The sequence below is a fragment of the Saccopteryx leptura genome, chromosome 1, assembly GCF_036850995.1.
Source record: "Saccopteryx leptura isolate mSacLep1 chromosome 1, mSacLep1_pri_phased_curated, whole genome shotgun sequence".
NCBI lineage: Eukaryota > Metazoa > Chordata > Mammalia > Chiroptera > Emballonuridae > Saccopteryx > Saccopteryx leptura.
This window is the reverse complement of record NC_089503.1, coordinates 18,489,250-18,508,350: the sequence shown is the minus strand read 5'-3', so window position 1 is coordinate 18,508,350 and position 19,101 is coordinate 18,489,250. Positions and strand designations below refer to the sequence as shown.

General features: G+C 55.7%; 3 protein-coding genes across 5 annotated transcripts; 1 reads left to right on the top strand and 2 right to left on the bottom strand.

Annotated features, from left to right (window-relative positions):
- Nucleotides 1-23: 23 nt before the first annotated feature.
- FREY1 (Frey regulator of sperm-oocyte fusion 1) lies at nt 24-1,541 on the bottom strand. Of its 2 annotated transcripts, XM_066362698.1 has the most exons (3): nt 590-1,541; nt 334-407; nt 26-159 (listed from the first exon to the last, which is right to left on the bottom strand). In XM_066362698.1, the coding sequence occupies exons 1-3, from the start codon at nt 673-675 to the stop codon at nt 47-49; spliced, it is 273 nt and encodes a 90-aa protein (XP_066218795.1). In that variant the 5' UTR covers nt 676-1,541; the 3' UTR covers nt 26-46. The 2 variants fall into 2 exon arrangements, 1 of the variants encoding a protein (XP_066218795.1); XR_010748826.1 differs by having other exon boundaries at nt 24-407; nt 919-1,541.
- Nucleotides 1,542-3,377: 1,836 nt separating this feature from the next.
- On the bottom strand, nt 3,378-9,526 carry PEX16 (peroxisomal biogenesis factor 16). 2 transcript variants are annotated; one of them, XM_066362683.1, is made up of 11 exons: nt 9,298-9,526; nt 8,985-9,020; nt 8,123-8,199; nt 7,643-7,776; nt 7,414-7,514; nt 6,561-6,641; nt 6,274-6,426; nt 6,100-6,172; nt 5,848-5,967; nt 4,164-4,228; nt 3,378-3,536 (listed from the first exon to the last, which is right to left on the bottom strand). In XM_066362683.1, the coding sequence occupies exons 1-11, from the start codon at nt 9,497-9,499 to the stop codon at nt 3,478-3,480; spliced, it is 1,101 nt and encodes a 366-aa protein (XP_066218780.1). In that variant the 5' UTR covers nt 9,500-9,526; the 3' UTR covers nt 3,378-3,477. The 2 variants fall into 2 exon arrangements, with proteins under 2 accessions (XP_066218780.1, XP_066218789.1); XM_066362692.1 differs by having other exon boundaries at nt 9,224-9,429.
- Nucleotides 9,527-17,304: 7,778 nt separating this feature from the next.
- Nucleotides 17,305-19,024, top strand: LOC136387950 (xylosyl- and glucuronyltransferase LARGE2-like). Its single transcript, XM_066360054.1, has 5 exons — nt 17,305-17,792; nt 17,887-18,045; nt 18,112-18,221; nt 18,553-18,635; nt 18,802-19,024. The coding sequence occupies exons 2-5, from the start codon at nt 17,949-17,951 to the stop codon at nt 19,022-19,024; spliced, it is 513 nt and encodes a 170-aa protein (XP_066216151.1). The 5' UTR covers nt 17,305-17,792; nt 17,887-17,948.
- Nucleotides 19,025-19,101: the final 77 nt, after the last annotated feature.

The window sequence follows — 19,101 nt, the reverse complement described above, 5'->3', positions numbered from 1 at the left end:
AAGCCCCAGCCTTCGCTGCACAGAGTAGCTTTATAAGGGCTTCCCGTCACAGGTGTGTGTCATAATACTCGGCCATGTCCGGTCCATCCCGCTTGCGCTGCTGAGCCCGGGAGAGGAGTGGGCGAAGCCGCTGTGGGTGCTTGGGTCGGATCCCATAGTCTAAAGAGAGAGAAGAGGGTATGGGTGGGAAGAGCAATCTGGTTTTGAGTCCTCTGAAATCACCCCTGAATAGATGTTCTTTGGGATAAGACGCTGAGGCTGGCGCCTCCCTGGGGCATGTCTCCCCCTTCAGGGGAGGGGAAGGAGAGGAAGGGGAGGGATGGGAGAGCCTACCATCCACCAGGCCAGACAGCGGCTGAGGGAGTTCCAAAGGGGCTGCAAACTCCTCAGGAACAGACTGCTGAGGCCTGTGGGAAATGATGGGGTGCTCAGCACTGGCCCCGAGGCCCCTGTCGCTTCCCTGTGAAGCAGGGGACAGCCAGGATAAAGGCACCAGCCTCCCCTCTGGGGAGAGGGCGCGTGGCAGAGCCCTCCACCTCCCAGGCCCCTAGGCCCTGTGGCGCCCGGACCCCGTGCTCCCAGGAGTCACCTCAGCTGCTGGGGGAGGAGGGGTGCCGCTGCCAGAATGAGGCTGAGGAGGAAGAGACTCAGCCCGGCCCTGGGGTACAGAGCCATGGTCTCCTTGGGTCCTGGGTTCCGGCCTCTGCCGGCCCCTCCCCCACAGGATGGAATCCACTGCCAGGGCCACCTCACAAAGGACTTTAGTTCCAGGGCTCATCAGCAGCACCAACTCCTGACTAGGCCAGAAACCTCCATGCTGAGGTTTGTTTTTTGTTTGATTATACTGACACTGTAGGTCAGCAGGTGCCAAGTCACATCTTGCTCTAGTGCCACTGCCCAAGGGTTAAGGACACAGACCTTTGGAGTCAGCTCTCAATTCAAGTCCCGACCTTGCCTCTTGCTAGTGGACACACTTAATCTCTGTGGGCCTCAGTTTCCTCATCTGTAAGGTAAGGTACATATATGTCTCCAGAGTGTAGCACACAGTAGGCCCTCAGCAGAGGTCAGTCTCTGAATCCTCATGGCTCAGAACCCTGCCCATTTCCACGCAGCCTGTCCCTGCCTCCTGCTGCCAGCAGCACCTGCCTCTCCCTCCAGGAGCTCTGTAGTCCCCAAGGTCCTGCTGGCTAAAAAGACCAGAGCAGTCCCTCAGCCTTGGCCAGCTCAGATTCCACTGCGAGGAGGGGGACACTCTGAGGGACTTCCCACTCAGCTCCCTACATCTTAGGATAGCCTGGCCTAGTGCCTCCAAAGGATGGACAGAGGGGTTGCAAGTTAGGGGACAAAGCCTGGGCCTGCTCCTCTGAAGTGGAAGCTTCCAGAGAGCAGGTACACGGGAGCCTCAGCACAGGACACTTAATGGGTGTTCAGTAAATATTTGTTGAATGAATAAATGCAATGCAACAGTGTACTGGAGTCTCTTCACAGGCCTGAGGCAAAGCTGGGGGGCCCTTCGTCCAGTTCCTGCTCCGCCCCCGCGGGCTGACCTGGCTGCTGCAGAAGCCCTGGAGCAGTGCTTTAAAAACAAAGCCGACCCACACAGAGCTGTGGGATTAGAACCCCTGGGGGTTTGTGTTTAGGAAACCCAGTTGCTTCTAGGACAGCAGATCTAGGGGCCCACCCCCTCCTGCAACTGCTGAGGTGTCCCAGGCCCAGAGGAATACCCCCCCCATTTCCAGCCCTGCCTCCTGGTCCACAGTGGCCTGGAGGCTGAGCCCACTGCCTTCTCACTGACCACCTCCCTGCCTTTCTATGCCCTGAATGCCCATCTCCTGCCCCACCAAAGTTCACCCCTGCTGGGAACCAAGAACCCTGAGTTCCTGACCCTCTTGCTCAAAGATGCCACCTCTTCCTCTATCCAGAACGCGGCCCAGGGCCTGCCTGGGTTACTCCTAAACCTCTCTATCCCCTGCCAGGGCCTTAATTCGGCCCCATCCACTTCTGGGTCTCCACCAGCAACGTCCCTCCCCATGCACCACCTGTGCCCTCAGCCCAGCCTGCACCAGGCAGCGGTGATCAGGTTTGAAGCAGGCCCCCTCCCCACTGCCTCACAGAGGCAGGTCCTCCTTTCTCGCCTGCTAAGGGATGGCCTGTTGGACGTGGCCCTCGCCGCCCCTCCAGACTCATCCCACTCCCTCCCTCTACACCCTGCGGGTTTTGCATGCCAGGCCTCTTCCAGTCTGTCCATCAAAACCTAGCTGGAGTTTTACCAGTAGAAAGCCTGCTTGAATGGCGGCTTCCCTGACTGGTGGGCCTTCCCCAATCATCAGCCTGAGCAGGAACACACCCAGTCACCCACTCGTCTAGACAACTTCCCATACACGCTTCTACCTGCTGCAGGGATTCGGTGCACTGCGTGCATTTACACGCCTGTCTCCTCCACTGACTGGTGAGAGCTGGGGCAAGCTCTGTGCTTTCCTTACCTCTGAACGTAAACCACAAGGCACAGAGCCCACTACAGAGCAAGCGCCCAGCAACGCTTGTTACACTCAGCAAAAGGTTGCGGGTCTCAAGCTGTGACCACCGAACAGGGTGGATGGCTTCTGGGGGACCAGAGGGAAGCAGTCAGGGAAAGCCCTGCACCTGGGGGTCTGGGAGAGCGATAAAGCAGATATTAATGCAGACGAGCCCTCGCAGAACCTGGGAACCACCCACCTGGCTAGAAACTCCAGCAGCTGCGTGGTCTGTTCACAGGGTAAAGGGGGCAGAGGGCAGGAAAGGGCAACACCAGGCAGAACCTGCACCCACTCTCTCCCAGAGCTGCTCAGGCTGCCATCCTAGCCCAGCTGCAAGCCCAGCGCTGCTGAAGCCTGATGTTTTCCCGAAGGAGAAATCTCTCAACTGGAGTTCAGGCCTTGAGGTACCATCCTGCACTGAGCCGGCCCACCATTCACAAGGCTCCCTCACAGCGAGGCTGGCGAGCACCAGGGCCCTGCAGGGAAGGGACAGAGGCTCTGGCCAGGAGACACATGGGCAGCTGCCATCCACTGCCTCGGTTCAGCCTAGTTGGTCAGCAGGGAGGGTGAGCACGAGGCAGTCACTCTTGCAGCCGCCACGGCAAGCAGCTCCCAGGCCCGAGGCTGCATCCAGCTTTCTGTGGCCAAGGAACCCGGGTCCCAGGCCTAGGTCCCAGGCCTAGCAGAGGCTTCCTGGTCCTGTGACAAGGTAGGTGCAGCTGCAGTGGCCCCATCACCAGAGGGTGCTGTCAAAGTCGAGAGCTGTTAGAGCAGCTCTGGCGGCGCCAGGGCTGAGGGCAGAGCGTGGTCCGGGCGGCAGTGTCTGGCGCCCTAGGCTGTGGGCACAGACAGGCCACAGGCTTGGTTACTGAGTCAGTTTTATTAGGGCAGAGGGGCCCAGGGGACTGAAGGGCTGAGGCGCCCCCTGCCCCCTCCCCACACCCCGCTCCCGGGATGTCTGTCAGCCCCAATTGTAGAAATAAATTTTCTGCCAGGCAGGCAAGTAATCCATGAGCGGCCCTGCAATGAGAGAGAGAGAGAAGAGAAAGGGAATGACAGAACAAGTTTGGGATGGGACCGAGGGCCAGACTCTTGGCTCTGTTCTACCTGGGGCCCTTGTACAGCCACTGCCACTCAAATACAGCTGCTCACAGCTGCACAGCCAGGAGCCCGACTCTGTCACCCCTTCCCCCCTAGGGAGGCAGTATCAGCGGCGATCTGTCTCCATCTAGACGAGGAGTCTCAGGCTCAGAGAAGCCGCATGGCTTGTCCAGTTGTAGATGCTGCCCGCCCAGCTGGGGTGGAATCTGAATGGCCCAGTGGGCTTCGGTGCCACCATGGATGCCCCAGTCAGCCTCCACCAGTCTCCTATCACTTCAGGACACTGAGGCAGGGAAAAGGCTGGCAGCCTGATAAGATCTAACACTTCCACCACGGGACACACCCCTTCCAGCCAACCCTGCGCTCCACGGGCCAGTCCGGCCCACTCCAGGGAGCCCTCTCTGACCCATCCTGACCTCCTGCTCCCTCTTTTTCAGTTGTGCTAGTAATCAAATTAGAAGGAGAAAAAGAGAAGACAGTTGGGGGACAGGCCCATGCATGAGATCCACGACATCCTGTATTAATCACACCCTGCCCCATGCTTACTTGCGACCAAGCCAGTGCCCGGGACGTAGTCGGCCAGCAGCTGGAGCAGGAAGAGAATCCTGGCCCTGCAAGGAGAAAAGCAGGGAGCAGGCTGAGTGGGCATCTGGGTCCCTGCAAGTGAGGGTGCTAAGAAGCCTCCACCGACCACCTGACAACCGGCAGTGCATCACGAGACGGAGTTAACGACGGAGCAAGGACAGACCGCAAAGGACCAGAATGCTGGGCACGGCTCTGGCTCCCGCTCTGGCCCTGCCCTCCCCCAGCCACAGGTCTAGGGTGCTCCCAAGCATCTAGCCTGGCTCCAGAGACTGTATTGTCTCTGTGACAATAAGAAAAGGGAAGACAGACTGTGCCTTCCCAGACTGCACCCTGCTCCTGTCCTCTGGGGAAACGAGGAGTTTCTCTGCCCGGTTTCAACTCTTCCCAGTCCAGGCCACAGCTCGGAGGGTGCCACACTGGTCAGGTCAGCTGCAGGGCGAGCCAGACTGGGGGTTTGCAGCCCAGGACACCACCTCTGCAAGTACCATTTCAAAACTCCTCACTGAGACACTGGGCTAGAATGTTCTGTGAAGCGCCAGCACTTTGTGGGGGTGGTCATGGATTCATGGAGGCCTCTAGAGTAGGCAGTCGGACTTGGCTTTAGGACCTTACAAGCTTTCAGACCAGTCTGAAAGTAGGCAGTGCCAGACCAGGTTATTTCCACTGAGGTGGTATCACAAGACAGAAACTGGCTTTCTAATGTGTCATAAAGAAACAGACTGCACGGCCATAATATGAAATACAATTCCAATTAATATTCTAGTCTTTAAGCAGTGTACTTTTTAAAACCTACACAGAGGAGTCCTGGGAACCTCCCGTCTGTCTCACAGCCCCCGCTGCTATACAGGGGCCCCTCCCCAGCTCTCAGTCTGACCTGAGGCAGTCACCCTGACACGCCTGTGGGAGACCTGACCCTGAGCCACCCACCCCCCAGCAGGCCTCAGTGTCTGGCTATGCTACCAACTCTGGACCCACACTGGTGACAGAGTGAGGGTGGGCAAGGCAGGGACAGGCCAGGAGAGAACAGGGAGGTGGCGATCTGGCTCTGCCACTGACTAGCTGAGTGGCTGTGTTTAAGCTGCCCAACCTCTTTGAACCTCAAGTGCCTCCTGTAAGAAGTGTGGATATTATCCTGGCCAGATAGCTCAGTTGGTTAGAGCATCGACCCTAAACGCAGAGGTTGCCAGTTCGATCCCTGATCGGGGCATAAAGGAACAACTCAGTGTTACCCTCTCCCTCTCCCTCTCTCTCTCCTCCTTCCTCTCTCATTGAAGTCAATTTTTTTAAAAAAGGTGCAGATAAGCCAAATTACTTGACAAGAATGTGTAAATGACCTGGAAGGTGGGGAAAGCCGGAACCCACTCCCATCACTGTGGCATGGCCCTCATGTCTCCTGCTAGCAACTGCTTAAGCTCCTACACGCATGGGCTGGTGGCTCCAAGAGCTCGGAGAATAAGGCTAGGCTGGATCCCATAAATGAGTGAGTGACCACACCCCGGGACAGCACATAGCAGATGCTCAAAGCACCTGGGGTGGGGAAGGAGGGGGGGAGGAAGGCACCCATAAACAGGGGCTGGGACACCGCCCCACTCCCGGCACTCTCCTTTGCTGGGGTGAGCCCCACTATTAGCTGCAGGGCCCTTACTCAGAGAAGCGGTCATAGAACGGGGAGCGCAGCAAGTAGTAGAGCAGCAAGATGGTCCTACGACGCAGCTCCAGCCGCTCCCTACGGGTCAGGCCCTTCCTGTCGCTCAGGAGGCTCAGACTGGGAAGAGGAAAGGACACGGTTAGGGCCAGCAACAGAAGGAGCAGGGGCCCCTGCCTGCTCAGGTGAGGCTATGCCTATAGCATGTTACCCAGTGGAGGGAGTAAAGCCCCCAGACAGGCCCAGGCTCACCTGGTCACATCCACAACACCAGACAGGAGCCAGGGTTTCCACGACCGCTGACCCCACAGGCCCAGGCTCAGCACTGACGGCCAAGGCGTCAAGGATGTCTCCAGCACAGGGCCTTCCCTGCCCACTTCCGTTAACCACGACCCCCAAGTGCCAGCAGCCCCACGCTAAGGATACAATGCAGCAAGGGCCGGGCAATATACAAGGACTCTGCGATAGTCTCCTGCAGCCCCAGAGGGGTGGGGGTGACACTCAGCTCCTCCTGGTGCTGCTTCTGCCACCTCTCCTGCTGCTGGGGGGCTCCCCAGTGCCTCGAGTGCAGGGACGGAGCTAGAATACAAAGGAACATCAACCGGCAGGCCCAGGCCGGGGCGAGGGGAGGGTGGCAATGATGAGAGCCAGGCTTTCAGGCCCACGATGACCTCAGCACCGAGATGCCCAGTCTGCTCACATCCTACACTTACTGTGCTGGAGGGTTCGCACCACTCGGTTTGACCGCTTCCCCACATAGGACTGCTCCTGGCTGCCGCCACTGCACTCACCATCTAGCAGGGACAGACAGAGGCCATGCTGTCAGAGGGACAGTACGCAGAAGACGTCTGCTGTGAATAAACGTTCATGGGCTTAGAGAACAGATGAGCCCAAACTAAGGCAGCAGCTAAGTCAATGGCACTGTAGCAGGGCCCATGGCTCAACCTGGAACCTGTCCAGGGTGGGTGGCATTCTGTCATGCTCCCTGGCCTGAAAAGAAGTCACTATCACCTGTGGCACACGACCCAGACAGAGCCCAGGCTTCCAAGGGACTGGAAGAAGGCAAGGAGGGCCCAAACACTTCCATAGAAACCACAGCACTGGAGGGGGTATATCTTCTCAGTCTTTGGCTTTAATAGGATCATGAGGAGAAACAAAGAACTAGCCCCACCCAAAGTCAGGAGAGTGAGCTTCAGAGACCAACAGGTGATGAGCCCAAAGGCCAGAAGGGACAGATCTGCTGGGTGTCCTGCCTCATGAGCCTGAGGTTCTTAATACAGAGCCAGGCCCAGTGACGAGGTTCACAGGATCTGTGTCTCCTGCTGACGCTCTGTCCCCTCTTCTTGTAGCCCACAAAAAAAAGGATGAGGACTCTGATGTCAGAAGTCCTGACTTCAAGTTCCGATTCTGCCAATCTAATCTCTCTTTCATAAAATACAGGGTGATGAGAACAAATGAGTTGGTGGAGACAGATGTGCTCCATGATTGGACAAGATTCACTTGGTCAGCTCTAAATCCACAGATTAGTCTCATGCTGTTCCACTCCAGAATGGGTAAGCAGCTTACCCGGGGCCTGTGCCTGGGTCTCCCTGTCCAGTGGGACGATGGGGGGCGAGGTCTGGAGCCCAGCCTTGAACCAGACGAGCAGGAACATTCGCAGTACCGCCCTGGATTGGGAGTGTGGAAGGGTTGGGGGACAGTGCCTGGCAGGCAGGGGTGCAGGGGTGTTCTGCCATCTCTACAGCTGGCCTCGGCTACCCCCACCCAGGACCTGCCCTCCACAGTCCCAACATACTTGGCCAGCTGGATGAGGGCGATGACGAGCCAACGGCCCACTTCACCCCACACCTTGGCAGCCCCCATCTCCATGAACACCTCCACACACTCCAGCACGCTCAGCCATGTCAACAGCTTCTGCTGGGACAGCGACTGCAAGAACCCCAGGCCAAGAGGTCAAAGGGCACCCCCTCACCCCAGGCCCTCCCCCAGGGGACACCTCTGACAGGAGAGGCAGATTTTCCCATTTGCAGATGTGTAGGCCTGAGTTTTCTACCTGGAACAGGCTACTCCATGGTTCTGAAACTCAGTCTCGTCATCTGAGATGGAGACACTGACACCTTGACACTTTACCTAATGGGACCACTTGAGGCTCGAATGGATGTAGACATGTCTCATGTTCTATGAGACCATAACGTGCTACACAACAGGCTGGTTGTTACTACTTCTTTCTGGAGTCCCTATGCTTCCCGCCCTCAGTTCCCAGTTGAAGTCTCACCCCTGGCAGCTTTTTCCGAAGCTCCTTCCGTAGGATCCCATCATTGAGCAGCACAAGCAGGTTAGAAGCGGAGTACACTGGGGGGTACAGTGTGGTCTTGAGAGGCTGGCTTTGCAGCCTCCGCCACCTCCCCTTGTCCCCAGAGCTATATGGATCACCTATCACCTACTGGGCTCAGTCACCCATGGGCTATGTGGAAACCAACCTGCCTCCCTGCCAACTTCTTCAGAGCTCCATACTCCCAATACAATCTCATGTGGACGAGTGGAACAAGACAGGATGGTTTGATCTCAGTGACAAACCAGCCCAGAATTTCCCACTGCGCCTCAAATAGTCACAGATGTGTGGTTCTACCTCTGGGCCTCCGCTTTCTCTGCAACCTGTCCCAGAAAGTCTATTCCATCTCCACCTTTCAAAACCCAGATCATCCTTTCAGAACCAAAACCTCCAGTACTCACTGGGCAAACACTACAGAGGCAGGTATAGTCCGGGGATCTTGGAATCTGGGAGAGCTGGATTTGAATCCTGCTTCTGGGATTATCAGTGGCTGTTCCCTAATCTGAATGAACTTCTGTCCCTTTAAGTAGACATCGAGCACAATAGTACCCACCTTATACAACTGTATGGAGGATTTACGGGGCAAAGGAAGGGAAAGCACTTGGCCCAGTTGTCTGACCAGTTAAGGTCCCCAGCCAGATGTTTCTCAACTATGGGGACATAGAGCCCAGTAGAGTGGACGCTGGACCTTTGTCCGATTCTGTCACAGCGCAGGATTATCTAACGGGAACACTAGGACTGAGACCTGGGGTGGTCACCCCTCTGGGAAACCCTCTGCCCCCTCCAACCCCTGAGCCCAGCTCACCCAGCTCTGATAGCTCGTGCGAATCGGCAAAACGACCTGAGAAGAAGGCACAGAAGGTGTTTGTGAGCGTTGTCTCACCCTGCGTCTTTGGGTCCCTGGAGGTCCCCTCCCTACACCCTACGGGAACCTGGAAGGAACTTCTCAAACACAGTGATCACTACCCTGACTCCACCCGGAAGGGGGCCAGTGGGGTCAGAGGTCAGAGCCCCAAAGGGATGGGTCAAAGGTCGGGGTGGCACCTGCCAGCAGGTAACTGAAGCCCCGCACTGCTGTCTCCAGCTGGGCCGTGGCGGCTGGGTGACGAGTCACGTACTCCTGGTAGCGGAGGCCCAGGAGCCGCAACTTCTCCATCCTGCTCTGGGGATCGACAAACCCACTGACCGACAGTACGAGTGCTTGCGGCACCCTGCTTCCTGCGCCCTCCTTCCTGCTTCCGGTGCTAGACCCGCCTCTCCGTAGCTTAACTTCCGCGGTTCGAAAGGACGGTGACGTGAAAGGCCATTGAACACCCCCATCACCCCATTTCTTAAATCACCTCCCACCCGAGTAGCGCCTAGCAACTGCAGGCTTCATCCCGCCCTTTCCACTCTTTCAAATCATTGGTTAGCACATTCTCCGCCCCCGACCCGCCCAACACCGTCGAACTCAGCTTTTTCGCCTTCAGGGTTGGCTGCCCTTGCGCCTGCGCAGTTACAGCGCCAGGGAAGCTCGTGGACAGTCTGAGGGCTATAATTCTAGAGAAGGGTCTGGGAGCCCAGAGCCTTTCCAATAGAACGCCGAGAGGCTCGAACGGCAGGACAGGATTTTAAAGGGCTGGGAGGTAGCGCGCGGAAAGGATCCTTCGTCAAGAGTAAAGGAGGCACCGAGAGGGTCTCAGGATAGTCAGAGTGTGTTGTCGCAGGCGCGCGTGTGGCCAATTTCGTTGTCTTCAGTTTACCACCAGAGTAGTGCTGGGGAAACTGAGGCAGCGAGGGGTCCAGCATCCCACTCAGGCTTGATTCCCCCGGCTAGCACCATTAGTGCCCCGGCTTCAGCCCCAGCTTCCGCAAGGACTTTGCCCCCCAAGAGCGCGCGCCTGCACTCCCACTTCGTGGAGAAACCCTGGCCAGGGCTTCTGCTCTCGGCTCAGAAGTTTCCCTTCTCTGGACCTCGGGTTTCCCCATCTGTAAAATGGTTTGAGGGCAGACTTGGTCCTTGATCTCGGGATCAATCTTAAAGCGCTTTTCGGCCACGCGTTTCCGGACAGTGGTGGCAGGATTGATACCCTGAGAATAGTAATACATTATTTTACCTAATCCCCTCCACCGGATACTACCTCCAGGTAAGGAAAGGATCAGTTTCAGAATCCAGTCAAGATACGAATCCTGGCCTGACCTGTGGTGGCACAGTGGATGGGGTATCTACCTGGAGTGCTGAGGTCATGAGTTGGAAACACCCAGCTTGCTAGGTCAGGGCACATAGGAAAAGCAGCTAAGAGTTGATGCTTCCCACTCCTTCCTCCCTCTCTCTTTCTCTTCTTCCTCTAAAATCTATAAATAAAATAAAATAATAAAATAAAAAGATTCGAATCCTGGTCTTGTCTGACTGCAGAATCTAGGCGTTTAAAGCAACACACCTAACCAGGAAGCCCCAGTCCATCCTGCACTCCCTCCACCAAGCCTCCTTCCCAGTAGAGTTTTCTTCTATATCCGGTGTGGACTCAAGCTGCCCTCCCTACTCAGGCCAAGGAATGAAGACCCAGGGAGATGTGTCCAGGGCCCTCCAGAGAAGTAAAGGTCTTGGAGAATACAGGAGACAGGCGTAAGCATCACCAGCACCCTTTCTCCTGGGTGCCAGGCTCACTCATACTCTTCTTAGCAGCCTTGCCATGTTGCTAAAAACTCCTTTCCACAGATAAGGAATAAGAGGCCCAAGGAGGGGAAAGGACTTGTCCTAAGTCACTGTAAAGCCAGGAGGCACGGCCAGGCCCACTATCACAGTAGCCTGGCCAGTGCAGGTTCGCATTGGATTCGGACAGTCGGTAAAGAAACAACGGAGCCAAAAACTGATGGGCCATAGTCTTTAATCTTAGCTTGCACTCGGCGGGCAAGTAAAAATACACACTGGGCTCCAAAACCCACTCACATTCAGTGCTCTCAAAGCCACTGACTTATCCGAGTTTCCTAGAATCAAAGGTTTCTAGCTCACCAGCCTTATTCACCTCTGTTCCCCATCTCCTTCCTTCTCCAGCGTCAAACTGCACAAACTGGCCTTTCACTCAATACTCCGCCATCTTGGCTGCTTCTCCTGGCCACATGACCTCTTTCTGCTCTCTTCTCTCTGCTCTCTCTTCTAATGATAATCTCAGGAACCAAGAGAGCAAACTCCCGCTCCGTCCCCATTTTATTTATTTATTTATTTATTTATTTTTGTATTTTTCTGAAGCTGGAAACGGAGAGAGACAGTCAGACAGACTCCCGCATGCACCCGACCGGGATCCACCCGGCACGCTCACCAGGGGCGACGCTCTGCCCACCCGGGGGCGATGCTCTGCCCCTCCGGGGCGTCGCTCTGCCATGACCTGAGCCACTCTAGCGCCTGGGGCAGAGGCCAAGGAGCCATCCCCAGTGCCCGGGCCATCTTTGCTCCAATGGAGCCTTGGCTGCGGGAGGGGAAGAGAGAGACAGAGAGGAAGGGGGGGGGGTGGAGAAGCAAATGGGCGCTTCTCCTATGTGCCCTGGCCAGGAATCGAACCCGGGTCCCCCGCACGCCAGGCCGACACTCTACCGCTGAGCCAACTGGCCAGGGCCTCCATCCCCATTTTATAGTGTAGAAATCCAAACTCTTAATTCAATATACAAAATAGGGAAGTCTCTAATACAAAGTCACTTCTCTGAGGCATGATTGGATTGTACCACCCCACATCAAAAAAGGGTAGGAAAGGCTTAATCCCAAAACCAAGCCCCAGGCTACAAGGATTCTGCCTGCCTTTAGCCCACCCAACACACATTAATATCACCTGGGCGACGGCCTCTTCGTGGGCAGCGTAATCTTTAACAAAGTGAGCATAATACATTTTATCTGCCCAACAGTCACACAGCATGGCATTGGCTAAAAGGACCACAATGCAAGTCTCTCGTGGCAGTTGTAAAGCCAGGAGCCAAGGCTAGGGCCACCATCATAGCAGCCTGGCCCATGCAGGTTCGCATTGGATTCGGACAGTCGGTAAAGAAACAACGGAGCCAAAAACTGATGGGCTGTCATCTTTAATTCTAGCTTGCACCCGGTGGGCAAGTAAAAACACACACTGGGCTCCAAAACCCACTCACATTCAGTGCTCACAAAGCCACTGACTTATCTGAATTTCCTAGAATCAAAGGTTTCTAGCTCACCAGCCTTATTCTCCTCAGTTCCCCATCTCCTTCCTTCTCCAGCGTCAAACTCTACACAAACTGGCATCTCACTCAGTACTCCACCATCTTGGCTACTTCTCCTGGCCTCCTCCACGTGGCCTCCTTCTGCTCTCTGCTCTGCTCTCTCCTCTAATGATACTCTCAGGTACCAAGGGGGCAAGCTCCCGCTCCGTCCCCATTTTATATTGTAGCTTCACGACCTCTAATCCAATATACAAAATAGGGAAGTCTCTAATACAAAGTCACTTCTCTGAGGCATGATTGGATTGTACCACCCCACATCAAAAAAGGGTGGGAGTGGGAAAGGCTTAATCCCAAAACCAAGCCCCAGGCTACAAGGATTCTCAACACACATTAATATCACCTGGGCGATGGCCTCCTCGTGGGCAGTCTTTAACAAAGTGAGCATAATATATTTTACCTGCCCAACAGCAGTGCTCTCTCCTACTGCCCATAGCCCAGCAGGAACAGTGACACGTTGAGGTCATTTGGTCATGAGTCACGTTAGCAACTGGGATCAAATTGAGACCAGGGCTCAAGGCATTTGGTATGGGGCTCTTTCTTCCTTCCTCCCTGCACCTCACAATTTAGTAAACTTCTTCCCAAAACTTCACCAGTGGGTGCCTCTCCACCCCTTTGTGGCTGTGGAGAGTCAGGAGGGACAGGTGTGAGGTTTCTCTAGCATGCCCAGGGCTGGTGATCCTGTGCTTCTGTGAAGGAGAGAGGCATGGAGAATAGATGTGCAGCCTCCCCCAGATGGAATACGAGGAGCTCTTTGGCATAAGCCTATTTCTCTTGCTTTCCTCAAGGACTGGGAGGGGATCATGGGCCCAGCCAAGTTGACCACATGAAGGCTGCCTGAATTTCCTCTCCAGATTCTGGGCCTGATTAGATCCCAGAGACAAAGATTGGAGGTGTAGCTCCTCCCTGCTGGGCCCCTGCCTGGATTTGGTCACCTGACTGGACTGGATTGGCCTCTGGGCAGATTAGGTTGGATCTCCCCTCCTTAACTCTGCCCTGAGCCACAGAAGAAAAGAGCTAGACCAGTCCAACAGGTACAGATGAAGACACAGGTCCAGAACCAGGGGGCCTGACTGGTTCAAGTTCACACAGCAAAGTGTTGGGCAGGGCTTAGGCCTAGAAGACCAGCACCAGTGGTGGATTAAGGTTGGTTGAGATCCTGCCTGACCTGTGGTGGCGCAGTGGATAAAGTGTCGACCTGGAATGCTGAGGTTGCTGGTTCAAAACCCTGGGCTTGCCTGGTCAAGGCACATATGGAATTTGAAGCTTCCTGCTCCTCCCTTCTCTCTCTCTCCTCTCTAAAATGAATAAATAAAGTCTTTAAAAAACAAAACAAAACATTAGCCTGATCGGGTGGTGGCGCAGTGGATAGATCGTTGGACTGGGATGCGGAAGACCCAGGTTCGAGACCCTGAGGTCACCAGCTTGAGCACGGGCTCATCTGGTTTGAGCAAAAGCTCACCAGCTTGAACCCAAGGTTGCTGGCTCGAGCAAGGGGTTACTCGGTCTGCTGAAGGCCCGTGGTCAAGGCACGTATGGGAGAGCAATCAATGAACAATTAAGGTGTTGCAATGCACAACGAAAAACTAATGATTGATGCCTCTCATTTTTCCGTTCCTGTCTGTCCCTGTCTAACTCTCTCTGTCTCTGTAAAAAAAAAAAAAAAAAAAAAAAAAAGGTTGGTTGAGACCCTGGGCACAGAATATTGGGCCCCTTAAAAAAGGAGAGAGATGGGGAAAATAAAAATACATGTAAACCATATTTATTTTATTTTTATTATTATTATTTTGTATTTTTTTGAAGTGAGAAGTGGGGAGGCAGAGACACTTAGACATGCACGCACTGGGATCCACCCGGCATGCCCACTAGGGGGCGATGCTCTGCCCAACTGGGGCGTTGCAACAGGAGCCATTCTAGCACCTGAGATGGAGGCCATGGAGCCATCCTCAGGGCTGGGGCCAACTTTGCTCCAATGGAGCCTTGGCTGTGGGAGGGGAAGAGAGAGAGAAAAAGGAGAGGGGGAAGAGTGGAGAGGGGGAAAGATAAGCGTTTCTCCTGTGTGCCCTGGCTGGGAATCGAACCTGAGACTTCCACAGGCTGGGCAGATGCTCTAACACTGAGCCAACCAGCCAGGGCAACTTTTTTTTTTTTTTTTTTTTTTTTTTTTTTTTTTTTTGTGGCAGAGACAGAGAGAGAGAGTCAGAGAGAGGGACAGACAGACAGGAAGGGAGAGAGATGATGTAAAGCCAGTAGCCACGGCCACCATCACAGCTGCCTGGCTCATGCAGGTTCGCATTAGATTCGGACAGACGGTAATGAAACAACAGAGCCAAGAACTGGTGGGCCATCACCTTTAATCCTAGCTTGCACCCGGCAGGCAAGTAAAAACATACACTGGGCTCCAAAACCCACTCATTCAGTGCTTACAAAACTACTGCCTTATCCGAGTTTCCTAGAATCAAAGGTTTCTAGCTCACTAGCCTTATTCATCTCTAGAGGATCCCCATCTCCCTCTCTCTGCACAAACTGGCTTCTCCTTCAGCATTCTACCATCTTGGCTGCTTTGCCTCTCCTCCATGTGGCCTTTCCCTGCTCTCCTCTCTGCTCTCCAGAACGTAATCACTCTCCCCACTCCCAACAATGTGATCTCTCTTCCTTTTAAAACCTTTTGGCGCAAAAGCCCACCCCCAACACATATTAGCATAATCACGCCCATCCCAAGCAAGAAGGGCAACTAATATTATCATCTGGGCGACGGGCTTCCACATGGGCAGCGCCATCTTTAACAAAGTGAGCATAATATATTTTATCTGCCCAACAGATGAGAAACATCAATTCTTTGTTGCAGTTCCTTAGTTGTTCATTGATTGATTTCTCATATGTGCCTTGGCTGGGGGGCTACAGCAGACCGAGTGACCCCTTGCTTGAGCCAGTGACCTTGGGCTCACGCTGGTGAGCCTTGCTCAAACCAGATGAGCCCACACTCAAGCTGGCGACCTCAGGGTCTCGAACCTGGGTTCTCTAGCATCCCAGTCCAACGCTCTATCCATTGCGCCACCGCCTGGTCAAGCAGGGCAACCATATTTTTAAATAAATAAAAAATACTATGTACTATTAATGTTAAAATTGCACATATGAAACCAAACTTGGTGTCATTAGAAAAAAAGTGTAAAGTTGGGGTTTTGCGCCTGGTGTGCCCACCGTTAAATTTGCCTCTGACTGCCACCTTTACATGCCCATACCAGTCTCCCTTTCCTCTCCACAACCAGAACTTCTTGGAGGCCCAGCAGGCATCTCAGCACCTCAATTTCCCCTGAATGTTGAGCAAGGTGTGGGGCCAAACTGTGAGTGACCACAGTTCTTCTGCAGACCCAGGTGCTGACCCAGTCCCCCCCCTAAACTCCCTTGCCAGGCCCCGACTGTGTGCCCTATCTGCTCCCTCACATTTGATCCCCAGATAGTCTCTGTTAAGGGCCTTGCAGAAGGATTCAGCCACCCCCACTCCAGCTCTAGTCTAGAGAGATGAGGGTCAGGGGGGCCAGAGACTAAAAGCTCCAGATATTTGGGTGGCCCTTGCATCCCCTCCTCTCTTCTCAGTTCCCAGGTATACAGAGAGCTGCCATCAGTCTCCATGACAACCACTGCCCTTGGTTTCCAAAGGCCCAAAGCTCAACAACCTTCCTTGCAGACCTCCATCTCCCAGAGAAAGGCATCCTGGCCTCTCAGAGGAGACTTGAAGGTCTCGAGCTGTGGTGCTTTGCCATAGATTTTTAGGGGTTTGGGGGCCTCTCAGTTCCTTTTTTTTAAATTATTTTATTTTATTTATTCATTTTAGAGAGGAAAGAGAGACAGACAGAGAGAGAGAGAGAGAGAGAGAGAAAGAGGGGAGGAGCTGGAAGCATCAACTCCCATATGTGCCCTGACCAGGCAAGCCCAGGGCTTCGAACCCGCAACCTCAGCATTTCCATGTCGACACTTTATCCACTGCTCCACCACAGGTCAGGCCTCAGTTCCTTTTTATAGCTGGATGTTGGGCTAAAAGACCCAGCTTGAGCCCCTTTCCAAGTCAGGGTGAGGCCCAATGGGTCCACCCACTTTCAGCACAAATTTAGCAGTTGGTATGCAGCCAGGCTCTGAAAGGGTACTGGGGACCCAGTCCCGGGGCAGCCACCAGCTAGGGGGAGAGAGGTTCTCAACAAGTCAACAAGGTGGAATTTCGAGAGTGCTAGGAAGAAAATAAGCCTAGGAATGTGGGAGGAGGAGCAGGCCTTGTGAGAATCTGGCAGAATCCAGGCAGAAGGAACATCAAGGGCAAGTCCTGGGGCAGGAAACCTTTAGTGAGGAGCAGCAGGAAACGCCCGCAGGGTAGCCAGGGAAAGAAGTCCCAGGGTTCTAACAGGTCACTTCAACTCTCTGGAGGATAATGCGGGTGTCACAGGACTTATGAGAGAGTTATCTGCGATGAAGCTTGTGGAGCCACAGCACAGAACCTGGGGCACATACGCTCAATCAACCGTGTCTGTGGTTCATGGTCCACGGCGCCCTCCACTCCCTCCAGAGTAGAAGCCAGGCTGGTGCCTGCGGGAGTGGGTGAGCGGATAAGAGATCCAGGCCCGCGCCTGGCATAAAATCTCGACCGTCTAGGCAAAGGTTGGGATCCCAGGCCCTGCGCAGGCGGCCTCGTTCAGCCGCGTCAGTGAAGTCTCTTGCCAGTTCCTGGGGCAAGAGGCAACCTTCACAAGGCCGTTTTGTCCCAGCCCCCACCGGCCCGGCCCAGCCACCTGGACTGAGCAGGGTGGGGAGGGCGGAGGGAAGGGAGGTTGGGATGTGGGCGGTGGAGCGGATAGGAGAGCAGGGAGGAAAGCCGGGCTCAGGTATTCCGCTGCTCCGGGTTAGGTCGGTCTAGGCCAGCCCCGCCTCCCGTCCCCAGAGCAGGTGTCCCCGCCTCCTGTCCCCAGAGCAGGTGTCCCAGACCCCCAGGGCTACCATTTCTGCCCTCTTATTTCGGCAGTCCCTTCACCCCGAGCGCGGGGTCACAGCCTTGCCACCAGAGGGAGGTTTGGGGGAGGAGATGAGTTCCCAGAGCAGCCGAGAGGGGGAGAGGCTCAGAGCAAGGAGCGGGGACTGGGCCTTGACCAGTGGCGGCGCCCCCCTTTCTCCACCCATCCTGGGGGTTTCCTGGGTTCCTCCCAGACTGAGTGTGTAGGGGTCAGACGGCCGGGCAGGGGCGGAGCCAGGCCTCCGGGGGTCTCCCGCCCCTTCGGGTTCAGCCAAGCGGAGGTGAAACCTGAACCCAGGTTGGGGCGGGACTAGCCTGCGCCTCCATTCCCCTTTTCCCCGCACCCTGGCTGGCTTCTGGGAGAGTAAGGTCCGAGTTCCCAAGCCTCTGGAGTAGGTGAGGTCACGACTCAGCGCGGGAGGGGACTGGGCGGCCGTCAAGTCCGGCCGCCCAAGGCTGACTCTCTCTCTTCTCCCTCCCTGGCCCGTAGGGCCGGCGATGGAGCCCTCAGCCCAGGGTCGCGCCCCGCCCTAAGCGCCCCCGCAGGCGGCCATGCTGCCCCGAGGGCGCCCCCGGGCGCTGGGGGCCGCCGCGCTCCTGCTGTTGCTGCTTCTGATCGGATTCTTCGTGTTCGGCGGACACCTGGAGTGTGAGCATCGCGAGCGGGGAGGCTCGGGGTCCTTCCCCTGTGCGCTAACGCCCCGTATTCCCCCAGACGGGCGGCCACGGGGGGCTGCTGCCCTCGACGGAGACCTTCAGGCGGACGGCGAGGGCCACAATCGCTCGGACTGCGTTCCGCCACTGCCGCTGCCTCCCAAATGCGAGGTAGGTGTGCGCGGCCCCTGGTGGCGGGAATCACGCGCGCGCCGCGCCCCCAGTCCGGCCACCGGTGCGCCCCTGGAATCGCAGCACCTGGTGTTGGCTCTGGCACTGACTAGCCAGCTGGGCGCGCCACGAGTTCGCACCTCCCCTTACCGGTCTCAGTTTCCCCACTTGTGAAATGATGGAGGTGGACTCTTGCCCCCCCCCCCCCATTCTTCCCTAGTGTGGATAGGTGGTGGGGCTACACTGCCCTAGGCCAAGGCAGCCCACTCTTGGGTCCTCATCATCTAATGCACAAGGGGGCTGCTAGCAACCTCAGTGCCTCCCCTTCCAGCTCTTGAACGTGGCAATCGTGTGTGCAGGATATAACACCAGCCGAGATGTCATCACTCTGGTGAAGTCCGTGCTCTTCTACAGGTACAGCCAGGTGTTGGGGGTGGGGTGGTCAGGAGTGGGGAACGGAGTCAAGTCTTGAGCAGGATCACTGAGTTGGTGTTTCTACTTCTCAGCCTCTTGGGGTGGAGCTTGTTCCTTGTTGTTTCTTCTGGGTCCTGCCAGCTTTCTTCCTTTGTCCCTCTCAAAGGAAAAACCCACTGCACCTCCACTTGGTGACTGATGCCGTGGCCAGGAACATTCTGGAGACGCTTTTCCAGACATGGCTGGTGCCCGCTCTCCGGGTCAGCTTCTATGACGCTGATGTGCTCAAGGCAGGAGCCCTGGCCCTTCTGCACTCGTCCCCAGCCTGCCCAGCCCTCTCTTTCCTCCCAGGGCTTGGGGGAGGGGGGGAGCAGGGGCAGAGAGGTTAGCATTGCCTGGAACCTCCAGTTACATCTCGCCTACTGAAGCTGAAATCCCTCATCCCTCCTGGGGCTCACCCTTCCTT

Bases quoted from the DNA above. Each gene is read 5' to 3' on its own strand.
- FREY1 (XM_066362698.1), bottom strand. From the start codon at position 675: ATGGCTCTGTACCCCAGGGCCGGGCTGAGTCTCTTCCTCCTCAGCCTC. The intron at 408-589 runs GTGACTCCTGGG...CATTTCCCACAG, and splicing joins CTCCTCCCCCAGCAGCTGAG to GCCTCAGCAGTCTGTTCCTG. The intron at 160-333 runs GTAGGCTCTCCC...CTCTCTCTTTAG, and splicing joins GCTGTCTGGCCTGGTGGATG to ACTATGGGATCCGACCCAAG.
- PEX16 (XM_066362683.1), bottom strand. From the start codon at position 9,499: ATGGGGGTGTTCAATGGCCTTTCACGTCACCGTCCTTTCGAACCGCGG. The intron at 6,642-7,413 runs GTAAGCTGCTTA...TGTCCCTGCTAG, and splicing joins GACCCAGGCACAGGCCCCGG to ATGGTGAGTGCAGTGGCGGC. The intron at 6,427-6,560 runs GTAAGTGTAGGA...TTTGTATTCTAG, and splicing joins GGTGCGAACCCTCCAGCACA to CTCCGTCCCTGCACTCGAGG.
- LOC136387950 (XM_066360054.1), top strand. From the start codon at position 17,949: ATGCTGCCCCGAGGGCGCCCCCGGGCGCTGGGGGCCGCCGCGCTCCTG. The intron at 18,046-18,111 runs GTGAGCATCGCG...GTATTCCCCCAG, and splicing joins GTTCGGCGGACACCTGGAGT to ACGGGCGGCCACGGGGGGCT. The intron at 18,636-18,801 runs GTACAGCCAGGT...TCCCTCTCAAAG, and splicing joins AAGTCCGTGCTCTTCTACAG to GAAAAACCCACTGCACCTCC.